This window comes from Osmerus eperlanus, chromosome 23, assembly GCF_963692335.1.
Source record: "Osmerus eperlanus chromosome 23, fOsmEpe2.1, whole genome shotgun sequence".
Classification (NCBI taxonomy): Eukaryota; Metazoa; Chordata; class Actinopteri; order Osmeriformes; family Osmeridae; genus Osmerus; species Osmerus eperlanus.
The window spans coordinates 6,033,467-6,054,485 of record NC_085040.1 but is presented as its reverse complement, the minus strand read 5'-3'; the positions used below and the strand labels follow the sequence as shown (position 1 = coordinate 6,054,485).

Genomic DNA, 21,019 nt, shown 5'->3' with positions numbered 1-21,019 from the left:
GCTGACGTGTTGGGTTTCCCACCGTACTGCACATGCGTACAATCAGTGCGTCGCAAAGGCACCGGTGATGTGTTGGAGTTTGACGTGGCACTCTGCTTTTCCTATCTGTATTTCACAGTGAAGGGGACCTTTGAGATACTGCTCATAATTCAGGTAAATACATGAATTTCTCATAACAGTGTGCTGCTATTATCTGCGCGAAAATCCAGTGTTGCTATTGTAAATGGCGTGTTGACACGTAGCTTCTTTTGTTACCCGTATTTGCGTGTCGTTTGTGGAAAGTTTGTATTTTAATGCTGGCGATTTCCGTGTTAGTGAGTAGAATTGCATGCAACCTTAGAGTGTATATTCAAGCTTGATACATTTAAGGCACTCGCTTGTTGTATTAGTTTCATAGATGGAATGGCGTTGGACGTCAACAGTTCTTATTTTCATTCAGTAAATATTGGCGTCGGTCTTACGGAGTTCATGGAAGCCTACTTGGGATGATGATGCTGAAGGCTTCTATAACGGTCTTTGACGTGGCATTTCTGGGTAGTGGCTGAACCACATACTAACATGCATACATAGAGGTATTTGTAGACATAATTTGTCGAAGAGTGCTTTGACTTAATGCGTCAGTTATATAGTTGAAGCAAAACTCGTTTGTCATGGAGCTCATTTGGAATTTTAACTGATCAAGTTGTAACAGCTGTGTAGGTATTCACCAATAGGGTTGCGGAATCATTTAGGCCTTAACACTACTTTGTAATCATTCCATACTTGCGAAGAAAACACGACCATTGTAACCTAGGTCAAACTTTTAATTGCAAAAATGTGATAAGGATATAGAGGCCTTCTTTAACTGGGTCAATGATTTCCTTATTTAGATAAGTTAAAACTTTGTATACAAACATTTTGTAAGTAACTTCAGATGCGGCCAAAATGTAGCCGTAGCTTCTTATACGTTTTTATTCAGATATTGAGCAAACTCAGGCCTAGGCTACATAAGCAACAAGGATAGGCCTAGGTTGTGTCACTGAGATTATCAGTGATACACCTCTTATCTCTATAGTGCAATGTCAAAGGTTCTTCTTACACGTGAATATTTCATTTGTACACTACCTGTTGGTAGTTCTTTCTGGAGTCAAAAAGGGCAAGTCAACAGTGTGCATATTGTGAGATGTGAATCTGACAAAGGTACCCTCATTCGAGTCTGTGAAGCATCTGCCTTAATGAGACACTTTTTAGCATAAGATTCAAGTCGAGTGACCGTTGCATGCCCTCAGTGTAGTGTTACATGGCACAACATGAATGTATTTACGTTCAGTAGACAGCTCTATTACATGACATGACATTAACCTTTTATCTGTCTCAAACCTTACAGCGTCTAAATCCCTCCATTTTGGAATGAGAAGACCTTAACGGTGGATCCAGTGAGATGAGTCAACAGGGTTATGTTGCCACGCCCCAGTACTCTCAGGCCCAGCCGGGGATGCCCGGCTACCCAGCATCCTTTGGGAGCCCACCTGGCCAGCCCCTCTACGGACACTATGGGGGCCAACCTCAGGCCTTCTCCCCCCCACCAGCAGGTAGAGAGCCAGGACTCGCACTGTGTTTACTGTGAACTGTCTGACTGCACAGTCCAAAGCCTCCTCTAACATGCCTGGTCATGTTGACTTGCAACGGGTGCCATTTTTTGATGTGGTCGAAGGGGGTTTAGTTCATTACTGTACTGTTTGGAATGTGTGCGGCTGTTTACCTTAATGTCAACCCGATTAGAAATGGCAACACTCGGAAATGATCGGTTCCGTTTCTGGGTTAACGGTGGAAGGTCTATGACAGAGGCGAGGCTCTGCACTAGACCTGCATGTCATGATGATGGAGTATTGATGGTGAACATTTTGGCCTCCAGGTATGATGAAGTCTCCTGTGTCTGCTCCCACGGGCATGGCCCCTCCCCCAGCCTCAGCCCCATATGGCTCAGGCCAGCAGAATGGAGCCCACTCGCAAAGGTAACGTCATGCTCTATTATATACTGGATTGTTGATAAGTATAGTCGCCCATACAGGTTAGGGGGACAGGTTATTTAGTGTACGTTTAGATTTTTTTTGTTGATAGATTTCGATTGGCTGCTTGGGATTGTCAAGAGGAGCAGGACCAGAGAATTCCAATGTTCCTGTACTTTGCAAATGAGCTTGATGTCCACTGAGCAGCAATCTCTTAGTATTGTTAAGCATGGGTGGTGTTCTAAGGGAAATTCTGACCAGAAAGTACAGCTTATGAACGCCTGTGATCTCTGCATGTGGGTTTGAGATGTTTTCACCCAGATGGAAATGCGGAAGTTAGACATAGGCACACTCGCACGTCAAGAGTGACCTGTTGGCTTGGTGACAACTTTTTAAATTTTTAAATTTTTTTAATTTTTTTTTACTGTAAAAACTGTAGTTTTGTCTTCAGAACTCCCCTTTTGTTAACTCTCCAGGTACGCGGCTCCTCCCTCAGCCGTCTCTGGCCCGGCTTCCTACGGCCAGCCCCCCTACCACAGCATGGCCCCTCAAGCCCCGCCCCCGGCACAGCTGGCCAATCAGATGAGTGGCATGAACCTGGGTGGTTATGGTAAGAACCCCACATGGCTGTTGTTGCTGTTTTGACTGCTTGGTTCTGTAGTGAGGCGTGACCACCTTTTTAGCTGCGACCAGCAGCTCTGTAGCTCGGTCAGTCGGCTAGTTGGTCCACAGAAATTGCAGGCGCGTACATGGTCAAAGCTTTTGCAAGTTTGCGCCTGCTGAACAGTGAACTTGGCAAAAGTAAACATCATTATGCCAAATATAGACAGACAAATGTTGGTGTATGAGAGCTGCTGTCTTACTGCATTGCCAAATGATTTATTTTAATAACCTGCTAGTCCTTCTGTGCCATGAGATATGCTTTGATTGATAACATGGTTTACAAAAGAGTTGATCCTGGATTATAAGGGAAAAACACATATAATCCAACACACTTTAACGATCACAAATCATGTTGTCATTCCTGTTCTCCCTCATGGTGTGTAGGCCCAGGACCCATGCAGACCCCACAGCCTCACCCTAACTCCCTGGTCCAGCAGCCCTACCCCACCTCTCCTCCCCCAGCCATGGGCCAGCCACAGCTCCCCCCGGGCCCCCAGTCTCCCCAGATGTCCCCCACCCAGCCACTCCCTGGAGCCATGGCCATGGGAGGGCCCCCCATGGGAGGGCCCCCCATGGGAGGGCCCCCCATGGGAGGCATGGGCAGGCCCTTCCCTGGCCCCCCTCCTGGACCTGGTGGGTTCCAGCAACCTGGGGCTGGCCCGGCTGGACAACCAGGGTACCCTCAACAAGGTATGCGTATGGAACAAACAAAAAAAACAAAGCCTCCTTTTGTTGTTCAGTAAGTTTGAGGAAAAAAAACGCCTAGACGTTCAGATAGTTAAAACAATTGAGTGCCTTAGTATGTTTAAGTAGCAGACAATTTCGTTGTCATTTTATTTGATCAAAATGGAACATTTCTGGTACACACTATGGAGGGCCTCTGTGTGTGGGTGTGGCGTACACCATAACCAACACTCTGTAGACTGAGCCTCTGTCGCTGCTTTGCAGGTCAGTTTGGGGGCCAGATGCCGGGGCCACAGCCTGGCTTTCCAGGGGCCTTCCCCTCAGGTCCGGCTCCTATGGCCGCACCCCCCCAGAAGAAGCTGGACCCAGACTCAATCCCCAGCACAGTGAGTACAGACCTAATCCCCGTGGGAGCGCATACCAACACTGTGCATGTCATGTAAAGTACTTTCCACCTGACAGGAATTCTTTTATCCCCACTCCTCCACTTAGGGAAGTTCAGGGATTTCCAATTGATTCATACCCACATGTTTAGATTGATGAAACTGTTTGTTGTTGGTAGACAACCAATGAAATATAAAGGTAAGTCAAGACATAAGGCGATTTAAGGCAGGTTTTATTGTGTGACGAGTAACTAACATATTCCCCCTCTGTCCTTGTTGGGAGAACAGAGGAGGGAATGGTCATAGGAGGGGCCTAACTGAGCTAATTAAGACCAACTGATTGCAGCCGACCATGCGTCTACCTAGCAACATGAAGAACATGGCTGCCCACACTGTGGATGGCCTTAGTTCTAGTCATTTGTTGTTTTTGCGCACTGAATTGACTGCCTGTCCAACCTCTTGTTGAGAAGAGGGCAAAAGGTTAACTTTGCTCCCTACAAGGCAGTAAGTAATAAGAAAAATCAACCCCCCCCTCCCCTCATAAAAAAATGCTCAGCCTGAATTTATGTAGGAATTTACAGTCTACTTCTGCACCCCATTTTGGTTCATAAAAGTGGTATGTTTTTCCCAATTAATTAGTTGCTGTTGGTCTCATTTTTGGATATGGGAGAGTGCCTTTATTTTTGGAATATTCTCCCAATATAAACAATAACAAAAAGCAATCCCAATCAGCTGGCAGACTGAAGGCTGTCATCTAGCCTCAGTTCTCATACAGGAAAGTGACTGGAGAACACAGAGTTTAACGTGTGCTCTCCATGTCTGGCTCAGACCCAGGTCATAGAAGATGACCAGGCCAAACGAGGAGGCCAGCTGTACACCACCAACGTCAGGGGCCAGGTGCCACCTCTGGTCACCACCAACTTCACTGTGCAGGACCAAGGTAAGACACACACACACACACACACTCCCATAGCATTACTTGTATAAATACACACAATGCATTTTAAAATGTAATTCTGACATTGTCATAATAATGTCATAAAATGATAGAAGACATGACGACAATCCCTGTGCCATTTCACCACTCACTGTGTTACAATAACTGTAAACGTGTTGAGTTTTCACAGTGTATAGTCTGGGAAACCTCAAGCGTCGCCCTGCTTATGGACATACTCTACATTTGAGACCTCTCTCCTCCCCTCCCCAGGCAATGCCAGTCCCAGGTTCATGCGCTGCACCACCTACACCTTCCCCTCCACCGCAGACCTGGCCAAGCAGTGCCAAGTGCCCCTGGCCACCATCATCAAACCCTTCGCCACAGTGCCAAAGAATGAGGTATGTGATGCCTGTGTGTGTGTAGAGATTTCCTCTGCCATTTCCAATGCCCAGAGGTTGCCATCTTTTCCAAACTCCAAATAGTCTATCCCTCGTTGTGGAACCCAGGCTTTTAAACGCAGCGAGACAGACTTTGAAGTCCCGGTGGATGACTTTTGATACTGTACAGTTCAATACCAGAAATATGCATTGTGCATAAGAATACGAGATTGAAATACTGCCCATATCAGTTCTTATGGGCTAGCCTATAACTCAGCAGTTTCTTCACTTTCTCCCTCATAAAGTGTGTCCAACTGCTGCAGGCCAACAATAATATGTTCCAAATGGTCCCAGAGAGGACCTTTTATCTGGATCCTGTGTGGTCCAGAAATCTTGAGCCTTAGATGTTCTCCCCCTCGCCTCATGTCGGGCGCCAAGAGCCTTTTTAGGCAATGTTAGCTCCCTCTGTCTCACTTGAGGGCTAATTAGCAAAAGGCAGATTGGGATAAGACAACTGAAAATGTACGAGTTTATAGCAAGCAGTGGAGAACATTGTTTTCCCTGGTAAATGCTCTCCCATTAGGTAACCGAATAGATGCTAAGGCCTACATGCCTTGCATGCGACACATCATGCTAGCAACTATTAGCATAGCATGCCATCATTGTTTGGAGTGGATGATCTCAGTACCAAGACTCTCATTCCCAATAGCACTCAGTTTATTATAAACACTTTTACAGTTAAACTTCAGGTCCCATTTTGGGTGACCTGTTCTAACAATAAACTATTGGCCTCATTCGACATCTGTCTTTATGCAGAAGTTTATGGTCATACTGGCCAAATGAAACACATATCTTTCAAATTATACTGTCGTGTAAAAGTGTATTGAACAGAAGTTAGGCACCAAAGAGAGGCAAAACAAAAACAGTTGGTTAACCTGTCTAATTAGGATGATCAAATAACGTAATTCATTCTCTAATCAGTTTGAGTCTAGCATATCTAAATTGAGAGTGATGTTTCAGTTTTGTTTTGAGTTGCCATTAAAGTATCCTTTGGCCTTCTTATGCCCAACCAGGAAGCACATGTTCAACGGGTTAGTTAACCCTTGTGTTATCTTCGGGTCATTCGGACCCATCAGTCATTGTGACCCACCGTCGTATTGCGACAACTTTACCGCATACAAAAACACAGTGAAGCATTTTTTTTTAACCGTTGGGCTGTCTCAGACCCCCAACATTGCGAAGGTTAAAAGAAAAATATTTGTATTTGCTTTTGTATTGGGTAAAATTGGGTAAACACAACGATGGTTCGTTATGAACCTTTGGGTCATGTGACCCGAAGGCAGCACAAGGGTTAACCATTATTATTTGCTGCTGGGGCACATTGTCATCTATATAAATATAGTATATAACATAGCATACAGTTTGATTTAGCAAACGCAGCACAATCTCTTATAAGGCATGGCAAGAATAATGATCAGAAATGCAGACCATATTCAAGATGTGTGTCTGTAACTAGCCTACAGATATTCTTCCACCATCTGTGTTCCTGCAGCCTCACTCCACAGGCAAAATCTCTACATTAAACAGAGATCGCAGCCACGCACAAACACCCTGCCACAGACAGATGAACTGTGTATGAGCAGACCGGCCAAGTATTTACATGGGGTATGGACTTATTGATACACAGTGAGGGAAGACCAGTTCTGTTCTCTGGATGGTGACGAATGCTGAACTGCATTAAAATAATATACGCTTTGGAAGAATGAATGAATGCTTGGTTACCCACACAACATGGAAACTAAATATAGAAGTAACGGTATAGAACAGTTTAAAGTGTGTGGTAGACTGGGTTTGCATTGCAAAGCGTCTAGTATACCGCCCAATGTTTCATTAGCTCAACCCACATATCTTCATCCCATGAACACACAACACTACTTTTACAGAAACTATGCTTCTTTAATTATGATTTAAATTAAATTAAATATATGTCTGCATTGTTTCAGTAGGTTAGGCAGTCTCTTCTTTTAGCCCACAAAAGCAGCTGTTATGCATTTCAACACTTTTCACATTCACAATTCATGTTGTAAATATTTGTTATGCAGAATTGGGTCCACCAATCCAACAACTCAACACGTGTTTTAACCTTCAGTAGCCAACACACCTACGTCAACTGTAGTCATCAGTGATTAGCTGTAGGTTCGTCCATCAGGACTCCAAAACCCTTTTTAAAGATGGAGACCTCCCTCAGGACTTCCTGACAGCCCCGTGTGCTCTGCTGTGCTTCCCCCAGGCTCCTCTGTTGGTGGTGAACCATGGAGAGACCGGCCCCATCCGCTGCAACCGCTGCAAGGCCTACATGTGTCCCTACATGCAGTTCATCGACGGCGGCCGGCGCTTCCAGTGCGGCTTCTGCACCTGCGTCAACGAAGGTATTTATCCATGCCAGGTCACACGGGTAGAAGGTTGGCTTGAGGTCTTTGGTCCTACACCGGCCCTGAGGCCAGACCGAGATTTCACACAGATCAGTTGGTCTCCACATACTTTGACAGTTGTCTGCAATTTACAATTATTAAATGCAATATTTTTGTTGTTGAAATTCTTCATTAGTCATGCTGGTGTAAGTTCAAATACAAGTCCAGTACAGCTAAGCTACAACTAGCCAAAACCCTTCGAGTGACTGTGGGGATTCCCGTTTGAGGATTGACTGTTAGCAGAGACCCTAGTCACGTGACCCTGTCTGACTGGGTTTGTGTTGTGTTCCAGTGCCAGTGTTTTACTTCCAGCACCTGGACCACATGGGGCGCAGGGTGGACTTTTACGAGAAGCCCGAGCTGTCGCTGGGCTCCTACGAGTTCGCCGCCACCATGGACTACTGCAAGGTATCACACAGGCTCCTCCCACATCCACAGCACACACACACCTCAAGCAGGTATGCTCAGTCAAAATGATGATAGCACAACGTGGCAAACTACGAGGTGTTTGGGAACATTCACTTAATCAGATAGAAAAGATGTAAACACTGATATTTTTGACAGGAAGTTCGGTGCGTATCCGCTCTCTAGGGTTTGATTTGCCTACAGTACGAATCCTGCATTCCCTTACATACAAGATAGGCTTTTACACAATAAACAGCACAATGAAAATCTTAAACATGCGGGAATAATTCCAGTGTGAGCGATTAGCACAGTCTCCCAGTGCCTCTTTAGCTGGGGGTGTGAGGTGGTCCTATCAGGCTGGGTGTGCTCGAGGGGGGGGGGGGGGGGGGGGTTAACCTCCTGGCAGACAACATGCATTCTCTCCAGTACCAGATTAGATCTCAGTGCAGACAGAGCATGAGTAGAACCGCATTGGGCTGCAGCCCAGTCGAGCCCAGACCTCCGCCATGTTCTCCGGGATGTTCTCTTTGGCTTCTCCCCCGTGTGGGATGAGGCTATGAGCCTTCTCACAGACTGAAGCACCGTTACAAGGCCTGCTAGCCAGTGCTGCTGCTCAGGCCAAGTCGTGACTCTTGTCTGTTTATTAATATTTTAATAACCTGGGTCGCCGTCCAGAGTTTAAACAAAAGCCCCCTCTCCCTACCTCCTCCCCCCCCCCCCCTCCAGGTGATTCCTTCCCAACGGCCGTAACCGTGGAAACAAAACATGGCCCCCGCTCCAACTGGCTCTCGCTGCTGCCCTCCATTTGTCAGGAATGTGTGGCTGTCACTAACAGTCTTCCCTCCTAACTGCTCGGAGGTCCAGGCGAGTTAGGGTAGGAAAACCAGTGAGGACCTGAGACCAAGACATGGCTTAACTTTAGAGGGAGAGGAAAATTGATTTGACCCCAGAATGGGGCCCGTTGGCCGATTTTGTATTTGTATTCAAGGATACAGTTTCAAAGGACATGGGTGTAGTTACTTCAAACAGGAAGTCTTAGCATTTTGGCTTCGGGTTTGACCCCTTTACCTGATACTATAAGTCAGTTCTGCTTTGGGTTTCATTGGTAATTGTGTTCAGACCTTATGTTTATTTGTTTTGTTCTCCAGTGTGTTGAACAAGGTGAATGTGCAGCTAAGCATTTGTATCCTTTCTCTCTCTCAGAACAACAAACCCACTAGCCCTCCTGCCTACATCTTCATGATCGATGTGTCTTACGCCAACATCAAGAGCGGACTGGTCAGACTGGTGTGTGACGAGCTGAAGACACTCCTGGACAGACTCCCCAAGTACGTGTACACACACACACACACACAAACAAAACACATACACGTGACTTATCAAAACCAAGGAGGCTTGGAACTGGGAACTTCATTAGGGGAACTAGCGAAGTGTTTCGAGATGGTGACTGGGTTTATGATTTTCTGCATGCGCCCAAAGTGTCTTAAATGTCGACACCAACTCTGGGACACGGGTACCTCGGAGGCCCTAGCCTGTAGTGAAAGCTGTAGTGAAAGGACATGAGTGCACCGTCCGATATCCAAATGCTTCATCCAGCATCACACACTATGAACAGGAGTGAGGAATACAGTATGAATACTCAGTAAAGTTGTCAACTGAGCCTCTGAAGTGAACCATGGATTTATGGAGGGGTTACTTGTCAACACCCAGGTCCTGATGCAGTGTAGGGTCCCCCCCTCTCTGGGGGCCGGGCTGCTGGGTGGGTTTAACACCCCTGTAGAACAGCTCACCATCACTCCACACACCCTGTCCAGCTGTCAGCAGCCTTTCAGCTTGACCACATGTTCTCCCGACTAGTTATTGCGCCTGTAACGGCTGAATACCCCTGAAAAGCATCCATACCTTGCCAAATATGGCAGTGTGACAAGTATGAAATCAAATAAAACGAGGTATTCAAGTGTCGTCTTGGTCTTGCCTAGAGGTTGCTGAGGGTGGGTGGGTTGGTGAAAGTGGAGAATGTTCCGGTCAAACCCTGAGTGGAGTCCAAAACTACAAGAAGTCAACGGCACAGCTGGCTCGAATTTAGCTGTTTTATTCAGCGGACCCTTTCCCAGGGGCCGGCAGTTTGATTTACCATAGAGGAGTGGATGATATACTTCACCTGGATGCTCCTAAAATAACTTCTTTGGAAACTTTTTCTCCACCCCCCTTCTCCGCCTTCGCTCCCAGCCCGCGGCGCTAAATGTCCATATTTGTCCGAAGCATGACTTCATCCTCCAAACAGTTAGCTTGCGCCCTCCAAATAAACCCCCAGCATTCTAAATCACTTTTCTTCTTCTGTAGGCCTTTTGGTGTAGGTTAACTAATGAGAAACACGTTTTGACACTGTGGGTCAAGCTATGCTATGGAGAATATTTTCTCTGTAGCTTATTTTATTTACATTTACATTTAGTCATTTAGCAGACGCTCTTATCCAGAGCGACTTACAGTAAGTACAGGGACATTCCCCCTGAGGCAAGTAGGGAGAAGTGCCTTGCCCAAGGACACAACTTCATCTGGCACGGCCGGGAATCGAACTGGCAACCTTCTGATTACTAACCCGCTTCCCTAACCGCTCAGCCACCTGACTCCCCTTATTGACTCCTTATTTATATATTTGTACTTTTATGGAAAGCTAAGGTATCGAAGAAGCAAAAACAGGTGTAGGCTTTGACCCCTGTGGCACTGTGTGTATCATTGTACCAGTTTTTGAACGTTGCTGGCTGCCATGCAATAAAACAACCACTAGCTTAGCTTGTCTTCTCTTCATATCTGCTGTGCTGGTCAAGGCAGCGCTCTGAAAAGGCAGTATATTATATAACGGTTTACTGTAAGGAATAAATCTGAGGGAGCCGTTGGTGACAAAGCCCAGTTGCTGGTGTCAGTAGGGAATGCTTTTACATCGTCGTACAGTCGTAACGGTGAGCGCCTTTTAGTAGCAGGCCCTGCTGGAAGGTAGCTAGCGATCCCAGGGTCCAGCGCTCCTGGTGCTCTGGTGAATGTCAGTCGTTCTCCCAATCGCTCAGGAGACCAGCCACTACTGGAGACACTTACCCTGCCTGTCCTGTCAAAATGAGAGTATATTAAATGTTCTGGCCTCGTGTCTTATGAGTTCAGGGAAATCAAGGCAATAACCTACTGAGGCTGAAACTGAAGGTGTGTGCGAATGAGTCACAAGATAGTGGAGATTGCGGTTATTTAATTAAAAGCACATGGGCTTCCTTGATACACATCCCCCCCTTCTGCTCCTGCAGTGAACTCCTTAACCTCCCACCTTCCCTAAATCTCACTCCTTCCAAAGTGGGCTCCAAAGACATGCCGTGACCCTCTGAAGTTTATGCATCATGCCCCCCTTTACCTCCTCCCTACCAACAGTAGACAATCCCATATTCTGTTATTCCACTCTCCTGTGGATATCTGTGATAGTCAGCTTACGGGCCTTTTAAATGGGCCCAGTAGGGGTGTGGAAGAAGTGCCCATCCCAGCAGTAGACTCCCCTGCCCCCCCCCCCTCCCAACAAAACAGCCTTTTTGCCTCATTGAATGTTTTCAGAGCTACGGATGCTTACGCTACACTTCACATTGATTTATGGATATGGGAAGTTGTCCTGCGAGTGCAAATATACAAAAAGGTCCCCGGAGTGTGGGCGTGAGATGGGCTCTCTGCTTGGAGGTAGCTACCCCCAGATGGGCGTCGTTGTAAGGTGAAGGCCTTCAACCTAACCCAGTGACCAATATGAAGGAACCAAATATCAACCGTCTTATTGTCATATCGGTAAACACGTATGAAATGGTGAAAGGAAGAATGAAACCAAAGTGGGATGAAGCCCAAATGATGATTGACAGTTGGTTGAGGTGTGGGTCTCTCACGCTGTCTTCTCCCCCCCGACCCCCCCCTACCCCAGAGAGGAAGGGGACAACTCAGTGGTGAAGGTGGGCTTCGTCACCTACAACAAGATCCTGCACTTCTACAACGTGAAGAGCACGCTGGCTCAGCCCCAGATGATGGTGGTGTCCGACACGGCCGAGGTGTTCCTGCCTCTGCTCGACGGCTTCCTCGTCAACTTCCACGAGTCCAGAGCCGTCATCTGCAAGTAAGCACTTCTAAAACCCTTCAACCCACCTGGGAGGAGCGCTATCCGCCTTGATTTGTCGTACAGTAGGAATAGTTTGCTGACTATCTTCTGAAGGTCTTTAAGGTCTCTGGGAATTTATTTTTAACATCAATTTAACAGCATACATTATGATTATGTACTCCAAAAATTGAAAAATTCCCAGCTGTAGTAATATTAACTAATTAGATATAATTTAAATCAGGAGTCAGGAGTTGAAGTGATTTTTTATTTAAAAAAAACATGTATGATTAATGTACAACATGGTTTTATCAAGATGATTGCACATGGACGAGCACCAATTTGTTTGTGATGTATAGCCATGTGGGTCATGTGTATGGAGTGCTCCAGCGCATGGCACAAGTCCATGTCAAACATGGAGGTTTGGCCAAAACCTCTGACTCGAGGTTTGTTTTTACTTATGAACTCGGTGTAATGTTTATCGACTCGTTCCAATACAGTCGCGGAATTTGACTGGCCCTTAAACATATCTAAACAACTGCAGCAACTGCCGTATGCTCTCTAACAACTTGGGAGATGACTTAGCATGCTGGCCTCCCTGTGATCTCAGCGAGCTGCTTGTGTAGACAAGTGGCCATGCAGAGTCAACACTTCTGAGAGGTCCTGGCTCTCACACCCCTCAAGATTTCTCAGATGAGCTGTGGAGAGACGAGGGTTGAGAGTATTGGGACCACTGACCTACAGCAGGGTAATAATGTTCTCCTCTCCTCCTCCTCTCTCCTCCTCCTCTCTCATCCTCTCCTAGCCTCCTGGAGCAGATCCCTGACATGTTTGCCGACACCAACGAGAGCGAGACGGTCTTCGCCCCCGTCATCCAGGCTGGAGTAGAGGCCCTGAAGGTGAGAGGCTCCCCTCCATCATGGTGCTACCAGCCCCAGTCCCCACTCACACACAGGGAGACCCCAGTCCCCACTCACACACAGGGAGACCCCAGTCCCCACTCACACACAGGGAGACCCCAGTCCCCACTCACACACAGGGAGACCCCAGTCCCCACTCACACACAGGGAGACCCCAGTCCCCACTCACACACAGGGAGACCCCAGTCCCCACTCACACACAGGGAGACCCCAGTCCCCACTCACACACAGGGAGACCCCAGTCCCCACTCACACACAGGGAGACCCCAGTCCCCACTCACACACAGGGAGACCCCAGTCCCCACTCACACACAGGGAGACCCCAGTCCCCACTCACACACAGGGAGACCCCAGTCCCCACTCACACACAGGGAGACCCCAGTCCCCACTCACACACACGGAGACCCCAGTCCCCACTCACACACAGGGAGACCCCAGTCCCCACTCACACACAGGGAGACCCCAGTCCCCACTCACACACAGGGAGACCCCAGTCCCCACTCACACACAGGGAGACCCCAGTCCCCACTCACACACAGGGAGACCCCAGTCCCCACTCACACACAGGGAGACCCCAGTCCCCACTCACACACAGGGAGACCCCAGTCCCCACTCACACACAGGGAGACCCCAGTCCCCACTCACACACAGGGAGACCCCAGTCCCCACTCACACACAGGGAGACCCCAGTCCCCACTCACACACAGGGAGACCCCAGTCCCCACTCACACACAGGGAGACCCCAGTCCCCACTCACACACACGGAGACCCCAGTCCCCACTCACACACAGGGAGACCCCAGTCCCCACTCACACACAGGGAGACCCCAGTCCCCACTCACACACAGGGAGACCCCAGTCCCCACTCACACACACGGAGACCCCAGTCCCCACTCACACACAGGGAGACCCCAGTCCCCACTCACACACAGGGAGACCCCAGTCCCCACTCACACACAGGGAGACCCCAGTCCCCACTCACACACAGGGAGACCCCAGTCCCCACTCACACACACGGAGACCCCAGTCCCCACTCACACACACGGAGACCCCAGTCCCCACTCACACACAGGGAGACCCCAGTCCCCACTCACACACAGGGAGACCCCAGTCCCCACTCACACACAGGGAGACCCCAGTCCCCACTCACACACAGGGAGACCCCAGTCCCCACTCACACACAGGGAGACCCCAGTCCCCACTCACACACAGGGAGACCCCAGTCCCCACTCACACACAGGGAGACCCCAGTCCCCACTCACACACAGGGAGACCCCAGTCCCCACTCACACACAGGGAGACCCCAGTCCCCACTCACACACAGGGAGACCCCAGTCCCCACTCACACACACGGAGACCCCAGTCCCCACTCACACACAGGGAGACCCCAGTCCCCACTCACACACAGGGAGACCCCAGTCCCCACTCACACACAGGGAGACCCCAGTCCCCACTCACACACAGGGAGACCCCAGTCCCCACTCACACACAGGGAGACCCCAGTCCCCACTCACACACAGGGAGACCCCAGTCCCCACTCACACACAGGGAGACCCCAGTCCCCACTCACACACAGGGAGACCCCAGTCCCCACTCACACACAGGGAGACCCCAGTCCCCACTCACACACAGGGAGACCCCAGTCCCCACTCACACACAGGGAGACCCCAGTCCCCACTCACACACAGGGAGACCCCAGTCCCCACTCACACACAGGGAGACCCCAGTCCCCACTCACACACAGGGAGACCCCAGTCCCCACTCACACACAGGGAGACCCCAGTCCCCACTCACACACACACAGAGACCCCAGTCCCCACTCACACACACACAGAGACCCCAGTCCCCACTCACACACAGGGAGCCTACCGAAGGGTAAAGTCCAGGCATATTGATTACACCAGATAACGTGTATCAATCACTGTTTGGTTCTGCGTTGAGAAACCCTCCTGAAAGACCCTGCCAGAAACAGGAAGTAGACCAGCCCAAACAAACATTGCTAGCTGCAGGGAGACTAGATCTTTACTGGGGATTAACAGTTGTTTTTCATACATGAATGTACTGCCCCTTACGTCCCCATCCCCAAAAAAGGCATTGTTTTCCTTGGTCGACAGTGTCCCGACTTGGTGTTGCGCCCATAGCAGTCACTTCATCAGCTCAGTGACTCAGCAACTTTCCTTTATCCCTGCTGTTTCTAATGACACTGTTTACTTAATCAGCTCCAACTGAATCTGTCCCAACAATGTGAAGTCAGTGAGTGAATCTGGGTCAGTGTTTGCACGCAACTTTGTCGAGCGAATGAGCAGTGTTACTGAGCTATAGGGTACAGGATATGAGCTGAAGTAACTTACTGATTGTGCTTTAAAAACGTTAGGCACCAGCTAAATGCATCCGCTGCACTCGGATGACCAAACAAAATCCGCTCAGATTTTTCACATAAAAAATGTTTATTGTTTGGGAATACTTGACTTCTCAAACACAGATTAGCAAAGGATGGCATAGCTGTAATGGCAAAGGTTGTTGTGCCTGTGTGCTCCAGGCGACCTCTCTCTTCCTCATCCTCGTCTTTCTTCCTCATCCCCCTCTCCTCGTTCCTAGGCAGCAGAGTGCAGCGGTAAGCTCTTTATCTTCCACTCCTCCATCCCTACCGCTGAGGCTCCTGGGAAACTGAAGAACAGGGACGACAAGAAGCTGGTGGGCACAGACAAGGAGAAGGTACGCCTTGTGAACAGCTCTCAGGGAGGGTGCTGGGGGTCGGGTTCACGTGTATCAACAAGCAGAGCATCTGTTATTTGGCTTATTCCCAGCTCTGTGGTCTAAACCTTGTGGTTTAGGTACAGTTATATGGGCATATGTGCAGTCCTCTGTGACATTGCTTGTAAAAGGGGCTATACAAATACAATTTTATTTTAAATTACCGGTATATTAAAACACAAACTACTGTGTGTGCCACATTACGAGTGTGTGCAGTCCTCAAGTTACATGTAATGTGTGCGTGTGTGTGGTGTCCAGACTCTGTTCCAGCCCCAGAGAGGTGTGTTTGAGCAGCTGTCTAAGGACTGCGTGGCCAGCGGCTGCAGCGTGGACGTGTTCCTGTTCCCCAGCCAGTACGTGGACGTAGCCACCATGGGGGACGCGCCCTCGCACACCGGAGGCTCCGTCTACAAGTACAACAACTTCAGGGTATGTAGACACACACACACCATAGCAATAGTAGTATTACATTACTTTATATTATATTTACATAATATTCATACAGTATCTGAACTCAATAATTAGTGGGAGCGTATATATATATATATATATATATATATATATATAGTAGCCTTTATGGATCAACATCACTATCTAGGCTGGTGACACAACCTTAAGAACTGTGTGTCCTTTTGGGTATGATATAAAATATATACATAGATACATGGAATATTTAACATAGGGCAACACTATAGTATTATTATACACATTCGGCATGTTGTACGCATCCAGGTGCCACAAGGAACACTGTGCTTATGAGGTACAGACCCAGGCTGAGGTACAGACCCAGGCTGAAGTACAGACCCAGGCTGACCTTCTTTCTTCATTGAGCTTCACAGCAGAATGTTTTTTTTTTAATTCTTTTTTGCTAGAAAAAGCTGTAGACAATATCTTCAGAGTCAAGCCTGGCATAAAACCATACAATTTATCCACGTCAGTGCTTTCCAAGTACCACAAAGATAATTTCCCTTTATCCTGACCACCATTAGACTATATCAATCCCTCTGGCATTCAATGCCAAGATTAAATGACTTGCATCAAGGTAAATACAGCAGAGTCCAAATCTCATTCCCCCACTGGCTCCGCTCCTGCCTGGAGCCACACTGCCCCCCGGTGGTTGAAACAAGAACCCCCTCTGTGTGTGCCAGGTGGAAACGGATGCAGAACACTTCTTAAGCGACCTGAGGAAAGACGTGGAGAAACCGATCGGCTTCGACGCCATAATGCGAGTGCGCACCAGCACAGGTACTGAAGCCATCTGCTCATGTCTTCATAACATCTGTGCCCTTATCAACTACCACTTAGTACTTATGGTTCAATATTTTGTGAGTTTCTCAATGTAGTTGACCTAATAGTGTGCTAGTAATATATAAGGCCCTACTGGTTTGATTCCCAGATGCTAACGGTGTGTGTGTGTGTTCATTCAGGTTTCCGAGCGACAGACTTCTTCGGCGCCATCCACATGAACAACACCACTGACGTAGAGATGGCAGCCGTGGACTGTGACAAGGCCGTCACCGTGGAGTTCAAGCACGACGACACCCTCAGCGAGGAGAACGGAGCCCTCATGCAGGTAGAGAACACACACACACCTGACGCTGTCCAATCCTAACACCAGTCATGTTCATTTCAACCTGGTGTGGAGGACCAAGTCTAGTTAAAACCCCCTATTGTATGGCTTGTAGTCATGAACAGCATCTGTACTCCATTTCCCAGTGTGCCCTGCTGTACACGACTGTCGGGGGCCAGAGGCGTCTGAGGATCCACAACTTGAGTCTGAACTGCTCCGCTCAGCTGTCGGACCTCTACAAGAGCTGCGAGACCGACGCTCTCATCAACTTCTTTGCCAAGTCAGGTAAGAGGAACACCAAGCACTGACTGTATTTATTAGAACATGCAGAACAGTTACAATTGGTGAAGGTAGAAAGCTAAGGTTGCTTAATATTTAATATGATAAATTGGATGGCATTCACATTTTTATTTTTTAAGAAAAGCTTCAAAGGCTGACAGTCTATCACATATAGGTTACATTTAAGACAATGACAGAAGGATAAAGGTTTCCTATGAGTTAGTGAGTGGGAAATTCATCCTTAGGTTCTGATTTAAACCTTCTGTCTGACTACAGTCTACTTTTTCTTAGCTCAGACCGTTACTGGGGTATGTTACTCTGCATGTCAACCGATGGAGAGGGATCTTGTAGAAAATCAGGTCCATGTGTCTGCTATAAAGCGCTCGACACACAGCCTCATCAGTAACAGACGTCGACATCTTTAGTACGCCTTCAATTACAGCTGACCCTGACTTGACTTTCTCTCTCCTCCCCGTTTCATCCTGGATCTTTCCCCTCCTCCTCCCTCCTCCAGCGTACCGCTCCATGTTGGCCCAGCCTCTGAAGGCGGTCCGGGAGGTCCTGGTCCACCAGACGGCCCACATGCTGGCCGGCTACAGGAAGAACTGTGCCAGCCCCTCTGCTGCCAGCCAGGTCTGTACCACAGGAGGGGCTCTCGTGGGAGGGGGCTGTTTTAACTCGGCTGCGGGCCCCGGATTTCACTGTAGTCATGCACTAGAATGATATTTTGCCACCTTATTACATCTCTTTATTAATTCTAAACAGTGAAATGACAGTTAAGTTAGCAGGTCCCACACAGGGCTACATGTAGCAAGGTTGTGGACAGTGAGGTTGGACAGTACATATATCCTGGTGTGACAGAGACATCGCTATCCTTTCAAAATGTATTTGATTTATTGATTGCATGAGAACCAGACAACTGTTAACCCCAAATCTGTGTGTGTTTGCGTAGCTCATCCTTCCTGACGCCATGAAGGTGTTCCCGGTGTACATGAACAGCCTGATGAAGACTGCAGTCCTGGTGGGCAGCGCTGAGCTCTCCACAGACGAACGCGCTCACCAGAGGCTCTCCATCATGTCCATGGGGGTGGAGGATCTGCAGCTGCTGCTCTACCCTCGACTCATCCCTCTGGTGAGACACCCCACATGTACAGTTAGTGCTCATGTTTAACAAGTGTCTTGCCATCCATGTACACCATGTAGAGTGACTGACTGTAGCCCACCAGCACCACACCTTGTAGTGACAGACTGTACCTCCTCAGCACACCATGGACGTGTCCAGTGATGGTCTTCCCGCCCCGCTGCGCTGCTCTGAGGAGCGTCTGACGGATTCCGGCATGTTCCTTCTGGAGAACGGCCAGGTCCTCTTCATGTGGCTGGGCCAGGCCTGCCCCCCTGACCTGATGCAGAACATCTTCAACGTGCCCTCGCTGGCACACCTGCCCGCCGACCTGGTGAGGCCACCATCGCCACCACACACACACACATCACTGTCGGCCTATGCTAATAGATGATGATCCCCTCTATATAACAGGCTAATTGTGTTTTTGTGGTTGCCAGAACTCCCTCCCAGAGCTGGATAACCCCCATTCTCAGAAGCTACGTGCAATGATCAGCTCACTGCTCCAACAGAGGCCCACCTCCATGAAGGTACACACTTCTACATTACAGTGATAGTTATACATAGCTTTGTGTACGATTGGTATCATCCAGATGTTTGCTTGAGTCTGTGACCTTGCCTAAAAACAAGTTGAACTATCCCTTTAACCAATCTGCGGGCCACAAGCTACATCACCTCATTAAATCAGTGCTCCACTTCAATACTACCAGTAGCTGTGAAACATCAGTCAAATCAAATCAAATTTATTTGTATAGCCCTTTTTACACGCAAGCATGTCACAGAGGGCTTACAGATCAGTGGATGTGAGCAGAGCTCCAACAGTATCCCTGTCTGCCCCCAGCTCCAGATCGTCAGGCAGAAAGACCGGTCGGAGCTGCCCTTCCGCCAGCACCTGGTGGAGGACAAGGGTCTGCACGGGGGCGCCTCCTACATGGACTTCCTGTGCTACGTACACCGTGAGATCAGACAGCTGCTCACCTAACTAGCGCTACCGCCCAGGGGAACACAAGTCTTCACTGACTAACACAGCTGCCTTTCCAACACCACCATCCCCTCCCTCTCTCTCTACACAGGCCTGTAGAAGCTGATCTGTAAGAGTTAAGTCACTCGGAGGCAGCTTGGCAATGGTTTAACAAGGTGGAATGTGAGTTTCTTAAACCTATCCAATTCTTTATAGATCTGCATGTGTTGTATGTTAATGGTCTATACGAGATGCTGCTCTACAATCAGAAAAGTACATTTGGTAACATTTTACATTAAATGTAACTACATAACGAGTTCTTATTAAAAACATTGTAGGCCCATTGAAACTGCGATATGGGATTACAGATTAGCCTCTAGGCGTGGTTTTGAGGAGAATTTCCAGACGTTGTACAAAAACAAATCGACTTACCCCTGGAAATGCTCCCCTCCCAACACTGAAGTGCAGGTAAACATCTACACAGTGTTAGCAGTGTTTAGCCTTCAGTAATTAAACATTTCAGGTCAATCATAGAAAAGTTGGAGGGTTGAGGTCATTTTTGCCATTTGGGACCAAAGTGTAACTCACCTGCAACTGTTGACATCTGTCACACTTTACGATGATACTTCCTCAAAAAATACAGCACATTTTATCTAAAATCCAAACTTGCTATTTAAATACCGTCTATGTAATGCCATGCCGATGTCTTGTTATCAACCTCCAGAGTTCTTATAAAGGGGACAAATTAAATGTTATTTATCCGTAAAAATTAGATTAAACATTCCATTTGTTAGTAATTAATTCTAGGTATTTACTTTTGCCTTTTCTAAAGTGCTTATAGATCAAATGTCAAATTTAAGTATTGTATCTTGTTATACATTAGTGCCCTGCAAACCAGTTGTCTGTTTATATACGTAAGACAGATGTTCAGGGGAAATTTATTTGGTTAACTGATTACCGCCTGCCTTAAGTTGTTATTGCTAGAGGCCATTATTCTAGTATGATGTGATAAGACACCAATTTCTATGGTTTGTATGCAAACGTATCTCAGGTAATTGGTGTACCTAACGACAGTGCCGCCACCTAGTGGCGCGAGGGCGACTGGAGCAAAGGTCTGAGTGACCGGAAGTCGTTTTAGGTGTAGGAGTGGCGTACCGTGTACATTGGAATCCAAAAGCCTATATCTGAATCTCTTGTTTTTGATTAAAATTCCTGACTATACCTGTGTGTTGTTTTCTGTCTTTACTTCCAACACCCTGAGGTGTATGTGACAGAACACTGAGCTGCTGGTCTCTAAACCCCACATCTCTGCACCAGTAGTGCTATCAGCAGGTGTAAGCATTGGTTACCTCCATTGATTACATCTGTCTGACTGATCTCCCTAAGAGCCTGGTGGA

General features: G+C 48.0%; 1 protein-coding gene across 1 annotated transcript; it reads left to right on the top strand.

Annotated features, from left to right (window-relative positions):
* sec24d (SEC24 homolog D, COPII coat complex component) lies at window positions 1-20,843 on the top strand. Its single transcript, XM_062449730.1, has 23 exons — window positions 1-153; window positions 1,367-1,571; window positions 1,895-1,994; window positions 2,465-2,598; window positions 3,036-3,341; window positions 3,600-3,721; window positions 4,547-4,658; window positions 4,926-5,053; window positions 7,323-7,461; window positions 7,796-7,911; window positions 9,112-9,236; window positions 11,852-12,040; window positions 12,825-12,918; window positions 15,537-15,653; window positions 15,951-16,121; window positions 16,841-16,937; window positions 17,120-17,265; window positions 17,409-17,547; window positions 18,056-18,174; window positions 18,494-18,673; window positions 18,804-18,995; window positions 19,102-19,191; window positions 19,503-20,843. Exons 2-23 carry the CDS (start codon window positions 1,421-1,423, stop codon window positions 19,641-19,643), a joined length of 3,108 nt encoding a protein of 1,035 aa, XP_062305714.1. The 5' UTR covers window positions 1-153; window positions 1,367-1,420; the 3' UTR covers window positions 19,644-20,843.
* The last annotated feature ends 176 nt before the right edge of the window (window positions 20,844-21,019 follow it).